The 26,708-nt window shown below is 38.7% G+C and overlaps 2 protein-coding genes across 20 annotated transcripts in view; one reads left to right on the top strand and one right to left on the bottom strand.

Moving 5' to 3' along the window:
* LOC148423109 (peripheral plasma membrane protein CASK) overlaps positions 1-26,708 on the top strand; it is a 115,814-nt gene that overhangs the window by 65,260 nt on the left and 23,846 nt on the right. For 8 of the 19 annotated variants that reach the window (XM_088414651.1, XM_088414648.1, XM_088414640.1 and 5 more), the window contains exons 4-12: positions 3,645-3,722; positions 3,804-3,876; positions 16,116-16,218; positions 17,271-17,446; positions 19,617-19,760; positions 20,123-20,206; positions 21,468-21,567; positions 22,708-22,725; positions 22,823-22,944. In XM_088414651.1, coding sequence (XP_088270777.1) covers positions 3,645-3,722; positions 3,804-3,876; positions 16,116-16,218; positions 17,271-17,446; positions 19,617-19,760; positions 20,123-20,206; positions 21,468-21,567; positions 22,708-22,725; positions 22,823-22,944 — 898 coding nt within the window. The remainder of the gene's footprint in view (positions 1-3,644; positions 3,723-3,803; positions 3,877-16,115; positions 16,219-17,270; positions 17,447-19,616; positions 19,761-20,122; positions 20,207-21,467; positions 21,568-22,707; positions 22,726-22,822; positions 22,945-26,708) is intronic. The other 11 variants (XM_088414649.1, XM_088414642.1, XM_088414657.1 and 8 more) reach the window with 3 other exon arrangements.
* Positions 9,967-14,016, bottom strand: LOC148423110 (putative G protein-coupled receptor 34). The gene is made up of 3 exons (XM_088414660.1): positions 13,777-14,016; positions 12,056-12,610; positions 9,967-10,510 (listed from the first exon to the last, which is right to left on the bottom strand). Exons 1-3 carry the CDS (start codon positions 13,782-13,784, stop codon positions 9,967-9,969), a joined length of 1,107 nt encoding a protein of 368 aa, XP_088270786.1. The 5' UTR covers positions 13,785-14,016.

The following is a 26,708-nucleotide window of genomic DNA, read 5'->3' as shown; positions in this document are numbered from 1 at the left end:
AAAATTCCATCAAAGGAGGGCAGAAGATCCCCAACATTTGGCACTCAAGCTAGGAAAAACAAGGCCTTGTCACAAAGCAGAAAGGCAACAATATTTTCTGTCTTATTCTATGTAGTATCACTGTCGTAATTAAATAACTAATGGCACCTTTGTAAAATGGAATTCCGCTGTGCCTTTTGCGTAATTAATGTATGTACTGAACACGGACTTATAGTATACAGTAAAGCAAAAGTATGGACTAACAATTGGCTCCTTGGGGCTGAAGCCATAGAGCAGCCATCCTATGTTGCCATAGTTACTGACTTCTGTTTTTCTTTTCTTTTTTGTTGTTTTTTTTCCAATCTTTTGTTGCTGTTATTGCTATTATGAGCATAGCAACTGGCAAGGGTAGATGTCTGCTGGTGGTTCTGCTTCTCGCTATGTTCATGAAGTGCCATTGTTTGTGCATTCATAAATAGTATAAGTCCAGGGAGCAGTACAGTCGAACCTCTATATAGTGAACCTCTACAAAGTGAATCTCTCTTCATAGTGAACGAATCTTTACGGTCCCTTGCAAAACAGCTATATTTGACGTGTATGTAAAACCTCCTCATAGGGAAACTCCACATAGTGAATAATCTCTTCATAGTGATGCTATTAGTCAGTCCCTTGACAGCATCTACCTCTATATTGTGAATATCTGAACTTATCGAAAATTGTGAAGTTGTAAAATTGGGCGCACTGTCGGGATTTCCTCCCTGCCTAGCCGCTTTCGCGCGCTATGATATGATTGGTTCCGTTGTCGAGAGACATACCGTGCAACCTCGTATTGACAGTTACTTTCTCCGCGCTGATGACATGCACTGATCATGTTTTATTATGATCATATATTCATTAACTATTGTTGAATAATAATAAAGATATTTGTTCAATGTAAAATGTTTTTACATTAGTTTTACCGCATTAGATTTTAGTGTTTAAACAACTTAAGTTGTTTAATGTACATTTATTTACATATTTATTTTTAAAAAAACGTATATAAAATTATTTACATATTTATTAAAAAATTATTCACATATTTCATCAATGAATTCTGAACATTTTAGGAAAACCTCTATAAAGTGAATCTCTCTTCATAGTGAACTTCTCTCCTCGGACCCTTGAAGTTCACTATGTAGAGGTTCGACTGTAGTAATTGTGTGTTGTCCCGTACCTTTAAGGCAGTGCTTCTCAAATAGTGGGGCGGGGCGCGAGGTGATGCCACGGATGAAAACGCTTTGTTTTTGTCATGTGAGGTGTAGTTGCAATGAAATAAGAGTTTTTAAAACGTTTTTTTTTTTGTTTCAGGCACTTTAATGCACATGGTTATTTTTTTCTGTTTTTACACTAAGCTGTAACCTGTATAAACACTGTAAAAAATAATTAACAGGTGTTTAAAGTTGATTTATATTGTGATTGCATTTTTTCTTTTGTTAATGTTAAAAAGGATATAGGTTTAGGTATGCTTATACAATTTGTATAGATAATAATTTTATTTATAGTCAGCACGTCGAGTGGGGGGGGAGTTTTCCCTTTCCTAGGGGCGGTTTGGCAAAATACACAGTGGACCCCCATGTTACAACGTCCCTGATTTACGTTTTTTCACCCCCTCTTCATAACATTTTCCCGTTTTACTACTGTCATGACCCTAGGGGCTTGGCTGTATTTGTGTTGTTTCGTCTCCATCTGCAGGCGTTTTTAGGTAATTACACTTATTTTCAGTTACCATTCCTACAACACGTCACTACAATTCTGCTATTGGTAGGGGTCTCCTCACGGAGATTGTGGTCTGCTATTGGTCGGCCTCACTTGTTTAAAAATGGCGGCACGGTAAAGCTTTGTTTGATTGTGAGTGCTGGAGATAACCCTTATTAGGGAATATGGGCATAACAAGCGGCACTCAAAAGTAAAGAAATCCTTTCTCCATTTTTTTATTTATGATGTTTTCTGATTGTATAAATGTATATTTTATGTACGTAGCACTTACTATACTATTTTGGTACCAATTTTTAATATGTATGTACAATTTTGATGTTTTTACTTGGAGTTCTAAACGCATTAGCTATTTAACATAGGTTTGGATTCGCCTTACAACCCCAACCGCGGAATGGATTAATGTGGACCCACTGTAATTGAGAAGCACTGCTTTAAGGGGAGCGGCCAAGTGATTGTCTTAAGAAGTTGGAGTCCAGTTGGTTATTTGCTGTGCCCACTGTAGCACCTTACAAGTATTTATTTTGGGGCTGTGTTTTCCCATTGGTGTCCTTGCTGTTGAGACGGCCAAGTAATTTTTGCAAAACTTGCACAAACGAAAAAACTTGTCCTACTTATGGACTCATCACATTAGCTGCCTTACAAAAAATATTTTAGACCTCTCACAGAACCTCTGCAATGGAATAATTCCCCGTTCCTCTTCCACTTCAGTAGTACAAAGAAAATCCTCCCCAATCCAAACCTTTTTTCCCCTGCCCTAGCTGGTTCTTTCTCACCACATTCAGAAATAGAAGAAAATGTAATTAATTAAAATGACACACTCTGGTGCTGCAAGCGGCTGCCTCCTCCCAAACCCTAAAGGGAAATGATAAGGAGTGGCAGGTGAGAAGTACAGCGGGAATCGGTAACATCTTTCGCTGAAAAAAAATCTATCTTTGTTGTAAATCTATCTTTTAGTTCACTGTTGTGGCAGTAACCTGCTTCACTGGGTACATGTAAATGATTTGTGGATGTTATGTTATGGCTGTGAATGATGCAGCTCTGTTTTGCAGCACTTCTGTGTAAAAGAGGCTACAGGTAGATGTGAGAGATATTTGAGCACTTCATCCCTCAGAGGGCAGATAACAGAGCAGGCATATAAGATAACTGCAGACGTCTTCATCTATCTCTCCCTGAAGCAGGCTCAAATATGAATAGTGTGTAATCCTGTATGGTGGATGTGCTGAAAACAAGAGCCTCACCGCAGCTTGGCCTAATTGGAGAGGACACCAAGACTGCCTTTTATTAATTGGGGAAGAAATGAAGCCGAGCAATTAGGAGGGACGGTGTCAGTTGTAACTTGACGAGGTCAGCTATGGATGTCATTCAACACGCCAACTTGTGCCTGTTTGTGTAATTAAAGAGCGATTTAAAAAGAAAAAAGGAATCTGAGGCAATGGCCGTCAGCTTCCCATTGAGATGTTGGACCAGCAGGAAACTGATTCTAACTGGATCAGAATCTCATTAGATGGATTGTGTTTTCATCCTGCAGAGAGCACCATTTTTATATTATATTATATTCATATTTTATATTCAAACTAAACAACACTTAAATAGTACCCGAAGGTAGCAGAATTCTTCAAATTTGACCAGATATTAAAAAAAAAAATTAAACAAACAAACATTAGGTGCAGTTATGTCATCAATTGTGACCTCTAGTGGCTTTCCTAATAACTGCACGTCCTTTCAAAAAAGTCCATATTCTTCTATCTACAGCCCTGGGCAAGAATTCTCAAATGTACTTAAGTGAGTTAGTGAATCCATTTTATGTTTTTCGATTAGCTGGCACACTTTCATTTTCATTATTTAAACATGTTTCTTGACACCACTCTGAACTCTGCATCTGTGTGTGTGCATGCGTGTGTGTGTCTCAGCATGGACGGAGCAGACCTGTGCTTTGAGATCGTCAAGAGGGCAGACGCCGGTTTTGTCTACAGCGAAGCCGTGGCCAGGTGAGATTAATTTGCCTTCTATTCGCGGCTCGGGCCGCCATTTTAATTGGATTTTGACACGGGCTTTTTTGCTTTTCTTAGTCACTATATGAGACAGATCCTGGAGGCGCTGCGCTACTGCCATGACAATAATGTCATCCACAGAGATGTTAAGGTATTTCTACCTTTTTTATCACAGCTTTCAAAAGCAGTGTAGTTAGAAACACTCGGGCTGCAGCATTCGCTGCACTGGCATTGTAGCTGCTTTCACTTCAACATCTGGATGCTGAAAACAGCAGCAGCTGCTTCTTTCCTAAAACTGATGCCCTCTCAGCATCCCCGGTTTGATGTGACCTCCCACCATTTCCTAATCTCATCAAGATGAATAAAAATTTGAGTTTCAATCACAGGCTGTCTTGCAAAAGAACATTTTCATTCATTACAGCCTTTTCAATATAAGTTGGATAAGAGGAAACTCAGATTCTCTGGTTTGTTGCAACCTAATAATGTCAATGTGTTTATTTACAGTGGTACCTCTACATACGAATGCCTAGTGTTACAAAAAAAATGTTCCGTTTCAAAACGCCTCAGGAGAACAATATTATGTCGTAGCGAGTGAATATTCAGGATACGTTATCACAACCCATATTTCTTACAGCATTGGTGCATTTTCTTACTTTATTAATATGCCAGCTGTCCACAAACGAGACACTAGTTTTTTGCACAGATGTTTACTGAGATCTTGCACTTTTCATCTTTACACACTTCACCTACATTTCCCACCAACGGTTTACACAGGAGAACTAACAAACATAAAATTGAGTGGGCTGAATGACATCACACAGTAAGTACTTCGCATGACCCCAAAATAAACTTAAGTCAATTTACATGCTCAAAATAATCAAAAAATAAATAGTTTTGCTCCTGTGGACTCAAAATGATGCCTAGATCACTGGAAGTGCAAAATAAAAACTTACAAATTAAAGAACCTAAAAAGGTTTCTCTCTGCACTCATCACCAACACACCAGAACCATGTCAAGGCAAACAAGTGAACTGCATTCATTGTCAACTGCTACAGTGAATATGATTCATTCAAAGGGTTTAGCAGAGAACAACTTATTTTCATAAGTAGAGGGACCACATTTTTTGAGGAGGGCGGGGTACTTGATTCACTATTACAAGTCACACCACAAAATGTATTTATAATATGGGTATTATTGCTCTATGATGACCATGACTAAATATAAGTGTGAAACTGAAGTGTATTACAATTCAAGGTGGAAATTAATTGCATTATCTTAGAGCAAATATCGTTAAAAAGGATTTTCTGAGAATGTCATATTATACAATAAAATGTAATTTTCAGCAATAAATTAATGATTTTTCAAGAATTGTGTTATGCTGCAATAATCAAATGGCATTTTAATGGAATGTAATTGCAGTATTACAAGAATAAAGTTGTAGGAATACGACAAATATCAAGTATGTATTGAAAAAAATAGAATTCATGTCTTATGTTTTGAAAAATTTTAAAACAAAACTCAATTCCAAGAAAATACTCATAAGGTTGCACTCGTAATTGCAAGAAAGAATATTAGAAGAGTAACAACAATAATGAGCAATTTTATGATCAAAAAAATTATTTAATAACAAAGTTTAAATTTTATGAGACTTAAGTTGTAATATTATAAACATAAAGTGGTATTTTTCGTGCTTTAATGTTATGTGAATAAATAATATATTTACAACATTTATATAAGAGTTTAACCTAAATATACACAAAGGGAGTTCTGTGGGATGCGCTTCAGGAGTACGGGGTACTAAACCCCTTGATTGGGTTGTTCCATCCCCGTACCACCAATGTCAGAGTTTGGTCCACATTGCTGGCAGTAAGTCACATTGGTTTCTTGTGGGGTTTGGACTCCACCGAGGCTGCCCTTTGCCACAGTTTCTGTTTATTATCTTTATGGACAGAATTTCTAGGCACAACTGAATTGCATTGAAATGCATTGAGGGGGTCCAGTTTGAAGGTCTCAGCATTGCATCTCTCCTCTTTGCGGATGATGTGGTGCTGTTGGCTTCTTCGGGCCGTGACCTCCAACTCTCACCTGAGCGGTTCGCAGCGGCTGGGAAGAAGATTAGCGCCTCCAAATATGAGACCATGGTCCTCAGTGGGAAAAGGGTGGCGTGCCCTCTCTGAGTCGGGGATGAAGTCCTGCCCTAAGTGAAGGAGTTCAAGTATCTCGGAGTCTTGGGTAGGATGGAACAGGAAGATCGACAGGCGGATCTGTGCAGCATCGGCTGTGATGCAGACGCTGTACCGGTCTGTCGTTGTGAAGGAAGAGCTAACCCGAAAGGCGAAGCTTCCTACTTACCTGTCGATCTACGTTCCTGCCCTTACTGATGGTCACGAGCCGCGGCTCCGGGAGGGACTCAATATCGAATCGCTGCTCCTCGGCGTTGAGAGGAACCAATTGAAGTGGTTCGGGCATCGGGTTTGGATGCCTCCATGGTGAGGTGTTTCAGGCATGTCCCATGGGGGGGACAACCCAGGACATGCTGGAGAGACTATGTCTCCCAGCTGGTGAGTACGACATAGTTAAAAAGAACGGCTTGTGTTCTTCCCAGAGGACAAAGGGGCTGGGGAGAAGGTATTCTGGCCTTCCCTGGCCCCGCGACCCAACCCCGGACAGAGCAATAGCTAATAGATGGATGGATTTTATGAGAATTAAAAAAAAAAGAAAAAATGTCATAAGTTTACATTAACAAAGACATAATATTGAAAGTGTATTGTTGCACTTTAATACGATTACTTTTATAGTGTTGCAGAATTATAGTTGTATTTGTACGGGGGGAAAAGTAATTAGGAATTACAACAAGAATAAATTTGCAATTTTACAGAGTTTACAAAGTTTGAATCCAAGTGGCGCTAATGCGAGAATAAACTTATAATGTGTGGGTAGTAAAGTTGTACGTTTATGACAATAAAGTGGCACTGCAGTGAGAATACATTTTCTGAGTAATGTTACTTGAAAAACATTTCCTTTTGCACACTAATTGTCACATAATGCATTGCTATTGTGACCTTGGTGTTGTTAGCATGTATTGGGCTAACCAGCAGCCACTTGTTACAACAGAAATAAATCACCAACAACAATTGTGTGCGGATAGAAGGTGTTTAATGTGGTTATAAATACAGCAGGTTTCGACTATCACCCTATAACAGAAGCTGCTGTCTCACCCTTATCAGATGTGCTCCCCCCAATTCATGTCTTCCCTCTCACCTCCCCAACACACACACTTAAATTTACAAGAAAGCTGCTTGAGCGCGCTGCAACTTCCCATGCATGAAAGTCAGTGAATTGATTTAAAGCCTCAGTATTTATCTCTGTCCATACATCACCGCTGCCAGCATTTCTTTGTGGCTGGGTGTGTGTGTGTGTACACTCTCAGACTACTTTTTTTCAACACACTATCTATTAGGGATGGGCAAAATTATGGCTATTTGATCGTTATCTTTGATTAAGGTTGATTAATGGTGCCTAGAAGCCAGAGGCGACCGTAGTGTGCACTACCCAGTTGTAACTAGAAGAGGCGCTATTGAGTCACACACCAACTTGTGTTAGAGCCTACAGCAATAATATGGAACCTTCTTCCAGCAGCAATAATATGACACTTTTTTTTAAGACACAACCACAAATATGTGCAATTGAGCGTTCGAAAAATACTAGACAAGTACCACAGCAAATTGTATTTATTATAGCACAGAAAAGTAGTACAGATATCTGTCCTGGCTGCACAGAACATTATGGCAAATACCACAAGCATGTAGAGCTCCCATATATCACAGGTGACACATTCCAGCACCTCCTGTCACAGGTGTAAATTCATAATTCAGTTTTACCAACACACTTTTAACCTTTATGCCTGCACTATATACATTGGGACAATAGCATCACATTGAGACTCTTTCTTCTTCGCGTTGTTCGCCAAATAATAGAGACAGCATGCTGACATCAAATTATTTGTCACTCCTAATTGAAATCAACATTAACATAATGTTTGATGGTTAAGTTTTCAGATTGCGAAATTGTCTTTTTTCTCATTCTTAGACGAAATCATGTAGTTTGAAATTCTAACAACACAATTGCATAGTCATGTGTAATGTAAAAAACTGTAGACATGCTAGATGTCACAGTAATTGCAACAGAAACCTTCAAACAACGGTTTCTTTGATATACGTATACAGACCAGCAACACATACAGAGAAACAATAATAGTCACAGGCATATGTTTTCTGTATAATGTGGTTACAGCAAATAGTGAAATTGAAAAATTATTGCTCTGTAATACCCTGAGGGGGCAATTTATTTTTTGGTGTTTTTAAAACTCCAGATTTGGGATGTGCACTAAAAAAATTTCTTAGAAATCCCAACATAATGGGTGCAAATGCTAAAACACAATCTCGCTGGGTTTATTGTATAAAGATCAGCTCACAGTTGTATCTTTAATACGTCATTAGTGGGTGTAGGACTTACAGTACTACTCAGGCTGTAGTTGTCAGTGCTACGGGTTAATGGACCTCTAGATAGCACAGCTGTCCTAATTTTGTATTCTGCGCCACCCCACCTAATAGTTAGACAACATGAAATTAATGCTAAAAAATTGCCCAAAGGGAAAAACATGTATGTTACAGCTACAAATGCAAAGACAATATGTGTTAGAATTTAACTTCAGGCTTTCGTATCTATAAAAGTTCAGCTGGCGCTTGTGCTCATCAAAGTTGGGCTTTGATGTTGTCTGTGTCTTGAGGATGGTTTTGTCTGAATGTTTCAGTGATTGCATTGCAGTGACTAATGGAAGAACACTGTCTGCTTGGGTCTCCATTATTGTTCTTTCCATGGCCACCTCACAGCGAGTAACGCCATCACTGTGGTCTTTTTGTCTGACTATATTGCTGCATTCAACACTGCTGGGAAGAAAGAAATATACCCCCCTTGAAGGTTAAAGTCTTTCAATTCCTCTGCACGAAAAGAAGAAGCAATTAAATGTCGTTTATGTTTTGCATTCATGCTTAAATGTTAGGGAAAAAAATCACACCTCGTTCAATGCAAAAATGGTTGTGAGCACTAAAACAAATGAAAAAATATTTAGTTAAAGTAAGAATTGCCAATGGGAAAGACCGTTACTTTTTGGCGTTTTGGGCTGGAAAAAAAAGTCAACAAGTCAGACAAGTCTTTAAAAATAGGTCAACTGAAAACATCTATCTCAAACTAAAGCTCTGAATTTTACTCTGAATACAGAGTAAAATTTGATTTCGTCATTTGTGTAACTGATAGAAAATTGATAGACTAATCCATTCCAAAAATATTAAATAATGACTCCCCTAATTACAAGTTTGTCAAGTAAAAAAATCAAAGTTAATATAAAAAGAAAGTAGGGATCCAGAGTCAGATCTTCTGTTGGAAAAGAATATGTAAAGAAAATAATGTTTCAGTAATTTAATCACTGCACATCTGAAAAAAACAGTTAAAAACAATTAAAACAAAACGAAATTGTCTTTATGCTATTTTTGTGCTGTTTGTGAAATTGTTCTCTAAAACTTTTTTCAAACCCACGCCTTCATCATGCCTTCATCTCACGCTGAGCACGTCATGAGCATGTTTATAAATAAGAGTAGCACCAACATATTTTGTACATAACGCCAACACACTCAAATTGTTAGAATACCGCACCAACTCAACAGTAACATGCCTGTTTGTGTTGGAGCGTGCCCCCTGGCGTCAAGTGAAATCGCAATTCAAACTCCAAGTCGATACTTCCATAGCACCTTCTTCTTCCTCCCTTTGTTTACTGAGAGATTGTTCTCCCTCGGCGAGAAAAAAAAAAAAACTGCAGGACCACAAGCCGCAGGTTTCAAAACGTTAGAAAAAAAGTATTGGCTTATAGTCCAAAATTTACAATATGTGGTTGCTGTGAGTAGAAATTGTCATTACAGAAAAAGAAACAGTTTTTTTTCCTTGTTTTTTAAGTAAACGAAAAGCATCTGGAACAGATAAAAGATTGTTAAACTTGGTCTCTGTGTGCTGCTGGCATCCAAGGAGAATTGGCCCCTGTTGTTTTAGTTAATACTCAGGCAAAAAATTGTTGTACAGGGACTTAAGTATTTCACATAGTAAGTCTCCAATATGTTAGCTCATACCGCTGTTAGGAAGCTTTAGCTATGGAACTAATAATAAGCCACAAATCAGGTCAACAAATCTTTTATTTCAAAGTCATTGGGGCGTTAATTTGACTTCTGTCAGCCCTAGCCATCCTCGCTTCCATTTCAACCGTGGAGCTGCTTCCGCTAATTCCCGCCCAAGTATCTCGTACACGGAACACGTTGCCCATCAAGCGCCGCACCTCCTTCCTCATAGAGGACAATAGGAGGAATAAAAGAACAGGATCCAGGCAGGTGTTGAGAGCCGAGAAGAGCAACGCTAATTCATTGGCTTTGTCGACCACGCCCCTCCAGAAGCAGGAAGTGTCTGTAATTTGGGTCCTGATGTAGAACACCCTAATCACATGATAAGGGACAAAACAGACGGTGAAGAGGAACAGGATAAAGAAGGATTTCCATGCAGTTCGTGAGTAGCGGTGAGCATTGGGGAGTTGGGGTTTATTCTGCGATGTCCTCAGAAGTTTGAAGGCGATCTTGATGTAGGACGCCATCAGGCAGATGAACACCAGCCAGAAGACCACCAGAATGCCAATGTTCATGTACGCTTTCCACTTTGCATCATGGAGCTGTCTGTAATGGAAACACCTAAAGCAATCCAAAAAGGAGAAGTTGTGGAACTTCTAAGTTATGGGGAAAGTCAAAAAATGTTTCAATTGTTTCCATCTGAATCCTGAATGGAAAAACACCCATTATAATTGTTCTTTCCAAAGAACCTTAACGCAGTTCTACAAGCTGCAAATGTTTAACGCTGACCTCTTGTGTGTGCAATTTCTCCCTCGGACTGTATATTACCACACCACTAATGCCTGACATTACAAACATGCGTCAGATTTCTAAAGTCTATACAATTTTGGATATATCCAAGGACAACAAGCAGTTGGTGCAGTCAGTTTGCATACGTCTGCACGTAAAGCACCAGAGCTGCCAAAATTAATTAATCGACAACTAATCCATTGTCAAATTAAACGCCAACTGTTGATCACGTGATTTTATTTCCACTCAAAATTGTCCCAATTCCTCTAATGCCAGCTTCTCAACAGTAAATATTTCTTAGTTTTTGTTGTCATTCAAAAAGACAGTGATTATCTTTGGCGTACTAAAAACAAGTCATTGCAAACATCGCCTTTCACTCCAGAAATCAATAACCACACCAGTATCTTCATCGGTTTCAGAAAGGTTGATGAGTACAACATTAATGTTCTCATCAACCTCTTGTAATATTTGGGATTGTTTTTTTTAAATCGTAAGACAAAAACAAGCAATCAAACAAATCGAAAAACCTTTTCATGCAAAATACAACTATCTGGTTGTTCAATTCATCGATGGAATAATTGATAGAATGATCGATGTTAAAAATATTTGCGAGTGACAGCCCTGAAAAGCGCACTCAGTTTTCATGCCAAAGAAGACCAAGTGCTGATTGAGCTGCGGTTGTTGTTTTATTTTATTTTTATTTTTTTACTATAATCTACTCTTAGAACCCTCAATTTAGCAACATTATAATCAGGTTGGCCTTAATCATCAATGTTGAAGTTGAATAAAACTTGAACTCGTTTGGTGTGCTAGTTTGTTTCCCTTGATGTCTCCAGAGTGCCCTATACAGCATATGAAGCTACAAAAGTAAACCTTTTCATTGTGGCAGCGATTTCTAATTCTGTGCGCTTTCAAGTCTATAACATATGGTACAAGAATTTTGCTAGCAAAAGGCCAAGTTATGTGCAGCTCACATATTGGTATGGCCCAATTGTTTTGCTACCCTAAATTTTAAGATTGAACTGCTTATTTAGTTACTAGTAATGGAAACGCGGAACTCGGCATGGGCCGATAACCGTAATGGCAATACGTCAAAATTTTGAAAGGCAGGTGATTTAAAACCGTCCAAATTTGACAAAACCGCTAAGTTTTTGTTTTGATTTTTCCCCTCTCCCGCTTTGTCTGCCTTCACGGGCAATTTGCAGCCTGCAGTGGAATCCTCCTATCGATGTGACTCAGTCTTTGGCTGCCGCAGACAATTTTTGAATTTGCCAGATTTTAGAGGGGTAATTTCAATCATATGGTCAGCTTCTGATATCGTTCCATTCCTACACGTAACATTATCTAGCAAATTATGCTAACCAGGAGGTGACCAACCTGTTCATCTGCGATGAAGTATTCTGCACGAGGAAGGCTGAAGCCAAGCCAAAGGCCATGATCCAGATAGCCGCACAGATGGCAGTGCTCCACCTGGTGGACTTTAGCCTACTCTGTGCCAGAGTTCCACGGTGGATCTTCATGTAGCGATCCACACTGATCAGCCCCAGCAGAGTGATACTGATGTACATGTTCATGTAGAAAAAGCTCCCCACCACATTGCAGAGCGTGGGCCCCAAAGTCCAAACGTTTCCCCTGCCATGGTAGAGAATCCTAAACGGCATACAGACCACCAGGAGAAGGTCGGCGAACGCCACGTTGATGAGGAAAACTCGCACCGAGTTCCGTTTCGCGCTCACGTGGAACAAAGCCCAAAGAGCCACCAGATTTCCGAGTAGCCCCAAAGCAAAGATGATGGAGTAAAGCACCGCCAGTGGGCTCTGAAGAGCGTTGTAATCGATGCAAGGCTGGTGGGACTCAGGGGTCATTGTCAAGTTCATCCCGTTGACAAAATGGAAATTGGATTGGATAGTGCGATAGTAACAATCCTCCAACCTGAAAACAACACAACACATGCAACCGATATGGTAAGAGTGCTAATGCTAGCTCGGTATTGCCAGCGTATTGGACAGCAATTTCTTGAGTAATTAGCACGACTCGCTTTCATAAGTGCATGCCATTATTAATTGCGATACCTGTGCACCACCCTTTCTTTTAAGTCCATAGGTGTCGACCTCCAGTCCTAGAGGGCCGGTATCCTGCTTGTTTCCCAGTTTTCTCCCCGAACACATCTGATTCATATGATTAGCTTATTACCAAGCTCTGCAAGAGCTTGAAAATGATCCTAATCATTTTGATAAGGTATGTTTGAGAGAGAAAGCTTAAAAAAACAGGCAGGATACCGGCCCTCAAGGAATGGAGTTTGACACCTGTTAGTTAAACTGTACATATTACAAATTCTCATCCCCAAATGATAGATAGATAGATAGATAGATAGATAGATAGATAGATAGATAGATAATATATTTTTTAATATATATATATATATATATATATATATATATATATATATATATATATATATACACACACACACAGTATTTATATATACTTATGTATGAATGGCTTAAAATATAAAATATAATGGCTTGCTGATGGTTAGATTTTGAAGATGTGCATATGCACGCACATGCCGTTACTCTCACTAATAACCCAGGCTAAACTTAATCCTTCCCCAACATACAAAGATCTTACACAGTCAAATGGACAACTTCACAAAAATAGACAAATTCAAGTGGATAGTTGACGATAGATTCCACAAAAGAAAAAAAAAAAACATGACTAGGTGAGTTTGTGTTCACATACAGTACTTGATGCTTTTCATTAGCCAGAAGCCATTTTTTGTTTTATTTAATAATGCAAATGTTGCAAAAAGCCAAAACAATTCAAATCTTAAACAACAGTGAAAATGTCTGAATTGATGGTAGCTGCCACTTTCCACTTGAACCAGGAATTGTGTATGTTTATCTCTTTTGTAGTTCATACTTTGTAGTTCATGTTGTGTCTAAATACAGTAGTTACTTTTTTGTTTCATACATGCAAAAATTGTTGTCTGTCATTAAATTGTCTCTATCAACCTAATGCTAATACTGTATTGCTTTTGTTTAGCCTCTAACATAAGTAAAAACACATTATCAGAACTTCAAATAAGATGTACTCACCTAGGCATTTAAGTCCATGAACAATGTTCTTTCAGTTGCTCATTTGCGCTCGTCACACTTCCCCTCAGTCACTGCGCCTGTACTTACTCCGACTTTCAGCCTGTGGAAAAGACACGTTTCTCAACATCTCATCCGGCTTCCAACACTCAGTCAAGTGGCTTCAAACTGTAGTGGTTCACTGCTCGCATTGAAGAGAGAGAAAATCTTTTGTTCCCTTTCCGTCCATTCCCAAGGCTGTCGCTCACGTTCCCCTGCCCGCGTGTGCCGCCGAAAGTCAACAGAGAATTGCTGACATGTCAAATGCGGTGATGTCGCGCAGAGAAAATGTTAGGCTGTGGTCGATTTCTCTTCTTTCCACTTGTAGTCCCAATACACACTGCGAGGGAGCAAGGGGGGGCTGGACTCAATTCACAAGTTCTGGTTACACACTTGAGTGCAAGTGGTGGCAGCCTGCATCATGCACAACTTGTATAAAACAATGTACTTTCTACTCCTGCTTCTAATTGTAAAACGCAGTTCCAGTATTGTGCTGAGTGGAGGCATTCTGACAGGAAAAAAAAGGTTCCGAAAATACAAAATCCCAACAATAGCACTGGCCGAGACAATCAAACCATCTTCCTTTTTGTGCGTATGTGTTTCTTGTTTTTAATGTATACGGTATAATGGCAACTGTTTAGCTTTGTCCTGTATTTTTAAAGAGACAGTGTGTAAGATTTAGATCGTTTTTCAGGAACTAAATGAGATCATTGTAAATTTCAAAAACTTGCAAATGAATGTTATGAATGACCAACAGTATGTTTTAAATATAATCATAAGTCTAGTTCTCATTAAATGATATTACATGGGAGGTGGCACGTTTCAGGAGCCGGCCATGTTTGTTATCGCTGCGGACAATGGTAAATGCAGCACCTCCTGCTGTCCGTCATGAAAAAGCTCTAAATCTTACACACTATTCCTTTAATACATACATGTTTCTTGATTTGATGGTGCTTGACACATTTTAGGTAACTTTTTTTATTGGACCATTTACAACCACCATACAAGTATGAGAAGTAGGTATGTGACTGAACATTAAACATTAAACACATAATCTTCATTTAAATAAGTAAGGAACAATTCCCTTAGGTGCTCAACATTTTTAAAAATATCCCATTATTGTATGGTCACTTCCTTGAACTGGATTTGCATGCTAGTTGCATCACATTTTTGGTTTGTATTTCCTTAACATGTTTGTTGTACATTTACAGAATAGGTGACACAATGCATGAATGCCCAAATTACATGTAAATAAGTATTTGTCAAAATAAAAGTAAACAATATAAATAGAGAATATGCAGCGCAGGAGAGCTGCTATTTGGGTACGGAAAGTGCATGGTGCTACCAGTATGATATAGTTTCCTGAATGAACATATTTTCTCAAATTACCTTTTAATATGGTTATTATATGCTACTTTTGAAAAATATACTCAAAAATCATGAATAAGTAAAACATAATCAAACAAAAAAACATAATCAAGAAACATGGATAAATATCAGATTAAAATGCTAACATGCACCATTATTATTTGTATACGGGTCTGCTGATGATTACATTTTTTTAAAGAGCACTTTTATAACATTCCTTTAAAAGGATGTCCCATCACTTTTTAGGACGGGCTTGTGCGTTATTCTTTTTTGCTACCTGCTGCCTGAGGCTACCCCGTTAATGATATAGTAGAATGATGTTCCATACCTAGTTGAATTTACATTGAATATTTAGGGAGTAATCATATTTCAATAGTTTTTGATATACAATGAGTGTTGTCTGATATTGTTTATGTTGTTGCTTGGTCAAACCAATTGCTTTATTTTGATGAAATCAAGCTTGCATTGATGGGTTATATCTGATCTTATGTCTAACCTTCTTGTGTTTTTATTTCACTTCCGTCACCAGACACTCAATACGGGACAAATCACATTTGTTTCTGCGTTTGAAACGGCCCCGGTTCCAATCTGAAGATTTTCTATGAATAGCTTGTTTTTTTTCTTCACACTGACATTATGCATGTCCGATTTGTAGCACTCAAGAGCAAAATAGGGCAATTGTGTCACTAGAGTACACTTTAAGTCCAGTTTTGATGAACTTTCTGCTATTTGCCGGTCAAACATATTTTTTTATTTAGGAAGTAGTAAAAAGAACAATGTTTGTTCCTCCCTACAAGAAAGCTTCCCTCGTATTCAACTTTTGTGCGTGAACTGATGTTGCTTTGCGGGTGTGTGATTAACATTTATAGAAGGGTGTCACTCTTTAGTTAGCCGGAGCCAACCACAAAATCCTTTCTGTCTCTCTTCTCATTTAGCCTCACTGTGTGCTGCTGGCATCCAAGGAGAATTCTGCTCCCGTCAAATTGGGAGGCTTTGGAGTGGCAATCCAGCTGGGAGAGTCAGGGCTGGTGGCTGGAGGTACAAGACACTTCAGTACCAACTAGTGGGTGATGTGGGAAATAAGCCCACCCCACACAAATAGCATTTGGAGGAATGCAAATACTGTAATGCATTACTTCTTGCTGTAACACGGAAGTGCAGGGGTGTCAAACTCATTTTTACCTTGGGCCGCAGTGTAGTTTTAGGTTTTGTCGGCGGACCGTTTTGATTGTGAAGTCAAATAAATTTGAAGTATGATTGTCACACAGTTACACATTTGAAAATCAGAAGCTGTTCAAAATTGCTCAACAGGGCTATTGATGATAAAAGAAAATTGTAAAAGTGGAAGATAACTTGAAAATTTTGCCTTTTAGCCAGAAACTTGGAAGTCCCAATTAGTACTTCACAGGCCACATTAAATTAAGTATCGGGCCGGATCTAGCCCCTGGGCATTGAGTTTGACACCTGTGCGGTAGTGTAATGCATTACACACACAAAAATTGTAAAACTTAGTACAAATGAGAGTAACGCAATGCATTACAATGCATTTTTAACCTGAAAGTGATGGGGTTTTTTTTTTCCCCAAATTCACCAAAAACACAGAGAAATCGGAGGAGAAAAGTCCCGGGCAAAAATATTCACTTCCTGTCATTAGTATCTACTACAGCAGAAAAAAGTGTGGCAGCAGCAGACTAATAAGAATATGAATATGGGCAATACATACATAAGATGGGCAAACTCATGTTAAACACAGTGATGATGTGGAATGCACTAATTTTTTCTGCCTAAAGCATAAAAAATGCATCATTATGCTGTGATGTGCCATGATTAAAAGATTTACAGGTTTAAAATACAATACAGATTATATGATTTGTACTGTTTTTAGGCTCAAGCCAACCTGTTATGTTTGCGAGAGTAATATAAAAGTCATGCAATGGTAGTGTAATGCCTTACATTTCAAATTCGGTAATATTGTAATGTAAGTAATAAGTAATAAATAATGCATTACAGTTCTGTTGAAACTTGCCCAACACTGGTAAAAATACACAAGCACTATATACAGTATTGGACCATGTTACTGTGCTGCATAGGCCGGGTCGGAACACCCCACTTCATGGCGCCCGAGGTGGTGAAGAGGGAGCCCTATGGCAAACCTGTGGATGTGTGGGGCTGCGGCGTCATTCTCTTCATCCTCCTGTCGGGGTGTCTGCCCTTCTATGGCACCAAAGAGCGTCTCTTTGAAGCTATCTGCAAGGGAAAATACAAGGTGAGGACCGTACATTCTGGATGCTTTTTCTTTTTTTGGAGGGTCACAAAGACGTCATGGCATGCTTTTACAGTTGGTCACTGTTTCCTTTCTGTATTATGGTTTCCAATTGAGTTTTTAACAATTTTCTAAAGTACTGTATACTAACTGTAATGCAAAGGAGAACCGCTGACTTCAGTACACTTTTACTGACCGCCAAGAGAATAGCAGAACACCCAAGCATAATGAACAGTCTTTTACTGTATAGGAAGTGCAGGTCCACAGGTCACTCGCAGACATTCACGCACTGCTTCTCTGATGCCAAACACTACCTGACCCAAGCACATACCGTATCTAAAACACAGACACTACACTATGTTCATTGTTTGCTATGCATTTTACAGTTGCAAATGTCACAGTGTTTGAAAAATCTTTGTTTTTAAACCGACAGTGGCCTCATATTCTTGTCAGTCATTAGCTTTTGATAATTGTATTATTTGCCATTATACAGCTATTTAAGCCTTAAGTTTGTTTTTTTTTTCATTTTGCAAAAGTAAGATGAGTTTTCTTTTGTCAGGAGATATTTTGAAATCTAATTTTGTTTTAGTTATGAGTGGTTATGGAATGAATTATACTCACGTCTCAAGGCAACATGGGTGGATCTGGAACATATAACCTTGAGCAAAAAAATAAAAATAAAAAATATGGATTCAGCAGTCTCCGCAGATGTTCATGCAGTTATTTAATTTTGTAGAAAAAGATGATCGCAGACATGACACATAATTAAAGTCATTTCAGATGGCAACTTTCTGGCTTCAAGAAACACCAAAAGAAACCAAGGGAAAAAAAATGGTGTGGTAGTCAGTAACAGTTACCTTTTTAAGACAAGTAGAAGGGAAAAAAACAAGTGAAATCACTCACTTCTGAGAAAAACATTTTACAATCATGTAAACACCAAAGAGCGTCTCTTCAGCTTACCACTCCAACTTTGTTGCAACAACTCTGACTTTAATAAAAGCTAACAGTCTGGGAGGCATTGGCTAAATAAGTGACAAACTGTACTCTTCATCAATCTGGCTGCAAAGTTCTCTGATTGCTTTTGCCAGATGGGCTTTGCAAGTCGCAGCCTTGTCATGGACCATTTTATTCAACTTCCGCCGCAGATTTTGAATCGGATGGAGATGTGGACTATTTGAAGGCCGTGACATTGCTCGATGACAAGATGTCTTTTTGAAAAATGATTTAATCGTCCCCAAGCGCTCTTTCGATTGACGGGATAAGAAACGTGTCGAAAATGGCAACATAAACTTGTGCATTTATTAAAGCAGTAATGACAGCGATCTTCCCAGTGCCTTTACCTGACATGCTCTTTTTTTTTTAAGGTCTTAATGATGGCTTTCATTTAGCTTTCTTGTGTGTAAATCCCAATTTGCTTTAGGCGCTGTCTCACAGTTCGGCCACAGATGTTGACTCCAGTTTCGTACCATTTGTTCCTCATTTGTTTTCATGACATATTGCTTCGAGTTTTCCGTCATGACGCTTTGATGTCTACGTTGGTCTGCCAGTATGTTTTTCCTTTAAGAACCTTCCCAAGGTGTTTGTACTTGGTCCAGATTTTCAAGATAGCTGACTGAAGAATCAACATCTTGCAACACTGCATGATGATTTACCTGCAACAACTTTGATAATGCTCCCTTTTTTTCCAATTAACATCTCTTGTAGTGGAACCGTGTCAGTCCACTTGGTGCTCTTCAATGTGTGATCACTCCTGTTTAACTGCAGACCTACGAGCAGACCATATTTGTTTTTCTTTCTGCTTGGTTTAAAAAAGTAACTGATACCGACTCCCATATCTTTTTTAGTTGATGTCTTTAAGTGTTTCTTAAAGCCCGAAAGGTTTTGAAATCTATGTCTATGATCTGCTTTTTTTTTTTTCCTACAAATTTATACAACTGCATGAACATCCTGTGAGACTGGCGACTCCATAATTTTCCAAGGCATACTATAGGATTCAGTGTAACTCTTATATCAGTCTGCCCCTGGGCAGCTGTAGCCACGAAACATAGTTTACCACCACAGGTCTTATTGTGTGATAGTGCTGTGCTTTGTGAAGCGTCTTGACCTTCGTGAAAGGCGCAATATAAATGTATTCGTTATTTATTATTATTTGAAAGCTCATTAAGTTGTGCAGTCCTGTAATGCTTTAACACAGATGAACCCGAGGCAGTGGAGTCAAATCTCGGAGAGCGCTAAAGATCTAGTGAGGCGCATGCTAATGCTGGACCCTGCCGAGAGGATCACTGTCTACGAGGCCCTCAACCATCCTTGGCTCAAGGTAGGTTCCCGCTTCTTACAAGCATGTTTTCTTGTTTGTTTTTGAAGCAATACACCCCCTTAATTGTTTTCATCTCAAAAACGATTTTTAGGACAGAGAAACTGGCATTAATTTTTACCGATAAGTGCCTCCCAAAAACCAAGTTGGATCAGATGATTAAAAGGGTTTGCTTTAATTGACTCATTATTGTCGGACGGCCATTTGTGTGTTTCTTACTGCACCCGAGATCATAACAAAAGCTAAATATAGTAAATCTTAAATTTTGTTGACATTATAATGAGAATTATTTTCATTGTTTCTTCTAAGCTTCCTTTGAGCTGCAGGTGGCAGTAGTGTGCAATTTGTGATTTTTGTCTATTCAGGAGAGAGACCGTTATGCCTACAAGATCCACTTGCCAGAGACTGTGGAGCAGCTGAGAAAGTTCAACGCTAGAAGGAAGTTGAAGGTATGCACAGCATTACTTAATCAAATAGACGTTGATAACCAAACGTTTTTAGAGTTTGTTTGTTTTCAAGACAACAAAGTGATGTCTACATATACTTCTTTTTTCCCGATTCAGGGAAATGAGAAAAAAATGCAAGAACAAAATTAAAACCGTCAATAGACATTATAATAGATTTTTGGCCTCCCTATTCTAGCCAGTAATTGTGATTACTTTTAATTATTATCAATTTAAAAGTCAATAAATACCACAATGCGCACCGTGAATACAGTTTATAGAATTGGTTTATATTGATACAGTCCTATTTTTTGTTGTCACAAACAACAATGGCTCAGTCAAAGAGTGGTTAGCATGTACACCTCAAAGTTCACGGAGTTCAAATCCACCTCGCTCCGGCCTTCCTGTGTGGAGTTTGCATGTTCTCCCCGAGCCTATATGAGTTCTGTTTGGGTACTCCGGCTTCCTCCCACATTCCAAAAACTTGCTTGGCAGGTGGATTAGACGTTCTAATTGTCGTTAGGTGTGATCGGGAGCGTGAAAGGTTGTTCGTCTCTGTGTGCCCTGAAATTGGCTGGCAACCAGTTCAGGGTGAACCCGCCTACTGCCGGAAGATGGCTGGGACAGGCACCAGCAGGCCTGTGACCCATGTGAAGATAAGCGGCTACAGAAAATAAATGGATGGATAGATGGATGGAAAATAACATTGTGCTTTTTACTTAGCATTCTGTATGAATGGATGGATTAATGGATGTTTGATTTGAATTTGGAAAATGCATTGACATACAAGTAAATTGTTTAAGAAGAAAAGAACACATTAATTGATAAGCCAAGCTACCACTGGACTGACCTTTTTGCTATTTATGCATTATGATATGACATCTTGACATGATTTCGGAGCAACTCCAGAGTAGTCACTTTCACTTACCTGGTCATGTGGTCAGGTGGACTTTGGAACTGACTGCTTAGATTGTGGTTCAAAACTAAGCTGATGTGTTTGAAGACACAATGTCAACGGGGCTACTGTTGGATTATTTGTAAAAAAAGTAAAAAAAAAAAAAAAATGTGGAAGCTTTAACATTACATAGTCCATCAAATGTATTTATTTTACTATATAAAATGTTATAAATATTGTAAAACCTGAGCAGTATTTTGGTGAAATATTCACATAATTTTAAAACTTTCTTTTTCTTTACCTTAACTGTACTAAACGTGTAATGATGTTATCATCACCTTGACTGGTGTTCACGTGCTGGTTTAATTTTAGGGGGCGGTACTGGCAGCTGTGTCCAGTCACAAGTTTAATTCCTACTATGGAGACCCCCCTGAAGAACTCCATGACTTCTCAGATGACCCCACCTCCTCAGGTGAATGTTTAAACTTGTATTTTGCAAACTGAACAGCACACCTTCTAATAGAGCATGCATGGTCAATCAAAACTACCACTAAAGCCTAAGTATAAACATATACAGATGGATAATGTGCACACCCAAACAAAAAACCCATAATCAATGGTAAAGCCAAACGTTTTTTTTTCCCGAGTTACTCACATGAGTACCAGCACGTAGTGTTTGGTGCGCACCCTTTCTTTCAGTAAAAAGTCTTCCTCAATGTCATTGTCTTGTAAATTCTACTTCGCTGTAAAGTGACAACAGAGATCTCATTCACATCCTCACCAAAATGATACAAAGCCAGTCTAAGCCACTTCAGTAAACAAACAAATATCCTCAGAATAGTAAGACATGGGACGTGCATGCTTAGCTTTATGAAAGTCTGGGGGGAAAACTATACGCGTGGATTCGACATACTGCGTTGCGTCTCCGCTGCGCTGTCTCGTGCATGTTAATGAATGAGCGTGGTTCCACATCTGCGTATCCGCTGAGCTGCGCTGCGTCGCAGCTGTGCCATTGCACCACAGTCCACCAACTTTACGCAGGACTTGTAAGACCTGCTCTGCCGCCACGGTCAATTCCACAGTTCAGAAAGCACCAAACAGGAAAAAGAATGTGATCTACATCCGAATACACAAAGAAAAAGCACTCCACTTGGACAAGATTGTCTTTTACTTTGCGGATTGAGTGGATGATTCCAAAAGCGATTGTTTTTTCTTCTCTGTGCCAATGTCGTCAAGACAAAAAGAACATTTTTGTCCTGTTAATTGTCAATGTAATGTGTACAAATATATATTACTCTTTGAGTCACGATTCTATCAATTTACATAAGTGTTCAAATGGATCATCTATGTACTCACCCCTTGTAAATGAAGCATGCAATTAAGTGTTATTCACGAAAACTTGTTGTTAAATTACAGCAAAGGCACCTTTACACTTCCTAACAAATATATTTTTTATTACCATTAAAGATCTGCTATGTCAATGAAAAACTAAATGACAAAACGCCAAACCCGTCGATGAAATTTGATTTCATCAGGAATGTCTTTTTTGTTTGTTTCATTTTTTTCGGTTTACAATCTTTTTTCTGCTTCTGTTAATGCTTCCCGCCTGCAGGGCTGCTCGCAGCAGAAAGTACGTATTGTCATATTTTTATGCTGTGTGGTGACTACTTCCACCTACTTGGCAGTTTGTTGATAGATAGTTGAATCTATGATTTGATGCTTTGCAGGGGCTGTGTCTCAGGTGTTGGACAGTTTAGAGGAAATCCATGCCTTGACTGACTGCAGTGAGAAGGATCTCGACTTCCTGCACAGTGTTTTCCAGGACCAACATTTACACACACTGCTTGACGTAAGTCGGTCACGTACGATCTACTATCATTTAGAATAGACTAAGTGCGGATTTACAACAGCAAAGTGCAAGTAGAACGCACACATCACCATATAAAAGAAACACTAAAAATTCAAAAGTATATTGGCCCAATGTAATATTTGTTGCAGCCGACAAAGAAACTGAGCATTATATGTGGCAACGTCTTACCTTTGAGGAGAAATGTTTTGGGTTTGCCAACAATTTGTAGAACAGCATCTCAAAATATGTTGCATTCAACCTCAGAGTGTCCACTGTACGACAATAATTAATACTAAGAAAAACATGATCAAATGCACCAGAAAAGAAGGATAACAAAATCTTATTGTGGTATCAAGTCTGTGCTGTTCTTTTCACAGACTCAGATAATATTGATGCAGTCAAGTTGACCTTGCTTGTCTCCTAAAGCCACATTGTGTGGAATTAAGAGTTGCTCTTTACTGGTGTTACGTGTATGCAGCATGCACAAGTTGTCAGAGGGACCATACTCTGGAAGCACACGCCAAGCGAGCGAGCAAATACAAATACAATTCGTCATTGGTTTCAGTGCACAGTGGCACAGAATTACAAAATTTGGGCAAATATGTCAACACCAGTTGTTTACCCCGGGCTTCCGCGGGCATAAACAAAGAGGCCACAGCTGGAGGTGGGAAATCCATCGGCACCCACGCGAGCACTGCACAGACATGGCCAAAATCTAATACTCCCACACATTTTCTGCGTGAAAACATAACTCTTAGCAGTCAAGTAGAATGCATGACACAGATCCAGGCACACGAGAATTAACAAAAAGAAACAACACAGCGCATGCAGCGGGCCGTCCGCGACACAAGGAAAATACAGGGAAAGGTACATTCTTGTTGTATTACAATGCTTTGCTAGCATTTTCTTTTGTGTTTGATGGGCGGACTCAAATGTGAGGGATAACTTTTATCCTTACTCCCAAACCAATCATTGTGCACTGCCGTAAAACTTGTGCTGCATGGAGCGGAACCCCCATCCTCTTCTTCCTTCTCCTTATTTACTATTGGCATTCAAACCTTCTACTTTCTCTTTTTCGCTTTTTTTTTCTAAGCAAATGATTGCGTTAATATTACACATTGTCACTTTAACAAATCAGCGGCACCATAAGTTAAAAACAGACTGCTTTAAGTTGTATTTTTATGAAGTCATCGTGTGTTTTCCCTGTAATTAAATTTTGGTGTGACTCTTCGCTCTCTTGAATGTAATTTATGCTTTCTTCTTTCATGTTATGGGATAATTGCATATAATTTGCACATGTGCTGTATTTTAGCTTTTTATTTGAAGACGATCTTGTTGTTGAAACTGGAATTAGTTTTGACAAACAACTCTTATGTTATACCAAGTAGACACACATAGAAATACAGTTAGCTCAACAAAAAATTATATATAATAATAGTTGTGTAGTAGACCTACATGTAATATTTAATTCATGAAAATATGTTCCAGGTAAAAGTTTAGTTGAATTTTGGCCCAAATGAGTGAAGACAAACTCTTCTAAATGATTAAATGCAAAGATATTAATAGTCTATAGTCCATTTAAAATCCAACTGAACAATATTCAACAAAAATACTGTACTGGATTGTAGAAGTTGAAGCCACTTTAACATCAGCCCTTCTTTAAACATTTAATCCAGTGATTGTTTTTAGTTCCACGAGAGCAATGTTTCTCAACTATATTTTGCCAGGTCCCCCCTAGAAAAGAGAAAACTTTTTGCGCCCCCCAAGTCGATGCACTGACTATAAATAAGATTATTATTGATGAAAATTGTTTAAGTATACCTACACATGTATCATTTTTAACATTAACGACAGAAAAACGCAATATAAATCAACTTTCAACAACTGTTAATTATTTTTATCACGTTTATACAGGTTACAGCTTAGTCTAAAACAGAAAAAAAAAAGCAAGTGTACCAAAGTGCCTGAAACTAAAAGAAAGTGATGAAAATTATTACTTTTTTGCAATTACATTCCACATGACGCTCTGATCATCTACGCTCAGGTATATTTTGAAGACGCCCCTAGCTCTTGGAGAAAAGTGTTATCAGTGGGAAAATGGCCACGCAACACGGACATGCGGTGATTAATTTGACATGAAAGCACTTTGCATCCAATCTTATAAATACTTACTAGAAAAGGTCCACCCATCATTGTAAAAAGTCCTAGAAATAAGAAAAGATGAGCCTTTTGCACGTTTCATAGTGTTTGAAGATTGTCTGTGCGCTCGGCTGGCATGTTGAATTGGATTGTCGTATAATAACAGTGCAGGCGTCTCGCACGTCCCGGCGCCATTACAGAGCGCAGAGGGAGACAGAACAATGGCGTCCACTGTGAGAACATGTGTAGGAAGCGCAGCTGTGTTGCTGGTGCAGCAGAACGTAGCGTGCACCGAGACGCGCTGAAGATACAGGACTGTCGCACATTAAGTCTGCTACCCTGCAACGCTTTGTTGAAACCCCTTTGCTTCACCTACTTGGTGAGTGTTTGATGACTTTTACGAGTTGGCCTCCAGGTAGAACTGAGCCAAAGGGAAAAAAAAAAATACTCCAGTGCTTTTGATGTCTTTTTTTTTTTAATCTTCTCAAGCTTTGTAGTTGTTAGTGTGAGGGCAGGGTAAATGTTGCCTTCAAGGAGTTATTGTACAGATTTGCACATTTGAGTACATCAACAGTGGTTTGACTTATGTGTTGATCTTATCTGGAAAAAAATGTTTCCCCTGGGGGGAAAAAAAAAAAAACATGGACAGGAAGAGTCTTTAGGGAGTAGCCAGGTCATCACAGTTAGTTTACCACTGTAAAATAAAACTTGAAAGTTGACTTACTCCCACCTGTCTTTCAAGACAGGGCAATGTTTGCAGAGATATACTGTCACCTGGTGGCGTTTTTATGGCTGTTATTGAACTACCGGTAAATTTTGCATAATGTCCAACACAGGGCTGGCCATTTTTTTTTTTTTTTTTTAACTGAGAGATACTTGTTGGCAAATGATTGATGCCAAGGGCTCCCTGCAGTCTACATATTGCTCAAATTACCTTTAATCATATGTTATTGTCATATGTTATTATAGTAATTATTATAGTAATGTTTAATAGTTGCTTTTAATGTTATGTTAAAGATTGCTCACAATTAGAATCATAATTATCACTATATGACACCGTTTTACTATTAACTGTTTACATTATCAGTTCATAAAGAATCACAATTTTACATTTAAATTTAGATCATATTTAATCTGTAATTTTGTAGTTCACTAGATTAGGATCAACACAATGATATTGTGCTTAGGACATCCATCCTTACAGTTCTGAGCTTCTGTGTGTGAATCTTTACGATGCTACGATGTCAAATTTGCGGTTTACCCCATGTTGGCATGGGCTCCTTTTTTCTTTTTTTGGTTTCATGCAAAAAACAAAGAAATGCACCTCATGTGTGTGTGGTATTTAAGACGAATGACTTGCACAGTTCTGGTATTTTATCTGCTTTTGAACAAGCAGTGGTCACTTCTGTTCTCTGTGTAGGACTTCTACTGTAAATGCATCCTCAATAAGAATCACACTTTCATTGGTACACTTGGGGTACATTATTCCAGAGTTCTGTCTTTTTGTTGCATTGAACCCTCAGCTGCTGCTATTGTTGACACTGTTGACAAACTTTGTGACACTAAACACACACTTGCCAGTGTAGGAGTCGGGCTTTTTTTGTTTTGCTTTTTGTTCACAATCA

This window comes from Hippichthys cyanospilos, chromosome 5, assembly GCF_059441005.1.
Source record: "Hippichthys cyanospilos isolate Australia breed blue-spotted pipefish chromosome 5, RoL_Hcya_1.0, whole genome shotgun sequence".
Classification (NCBI taxonomy): domain Eukaryota; kingdom Metazoa; phylum Chordata; class Actinopteri; order Syngnathiformes; family Syngnathidae; genus Hippichthys; species Hippichthys cyanospilos.
The sequence above is the reverse complement of the archived record's forward strand: the minus strand, read 5'-3'. Positions and strand labels throughout refer to the sequence as shown.

Bases quoted from the DNA above. Each gene is read 5' to 3' on its own strand.
- LOC148423110 (XM_088414660.1), bottom strand. The intron at 10,511-12,055 runs GTTGGTCACCTC...GGATTGCTTTAG, and splicing joins ACTTCATCGCAGATGAACAG to GTGTTTCCATTACAGACAGC.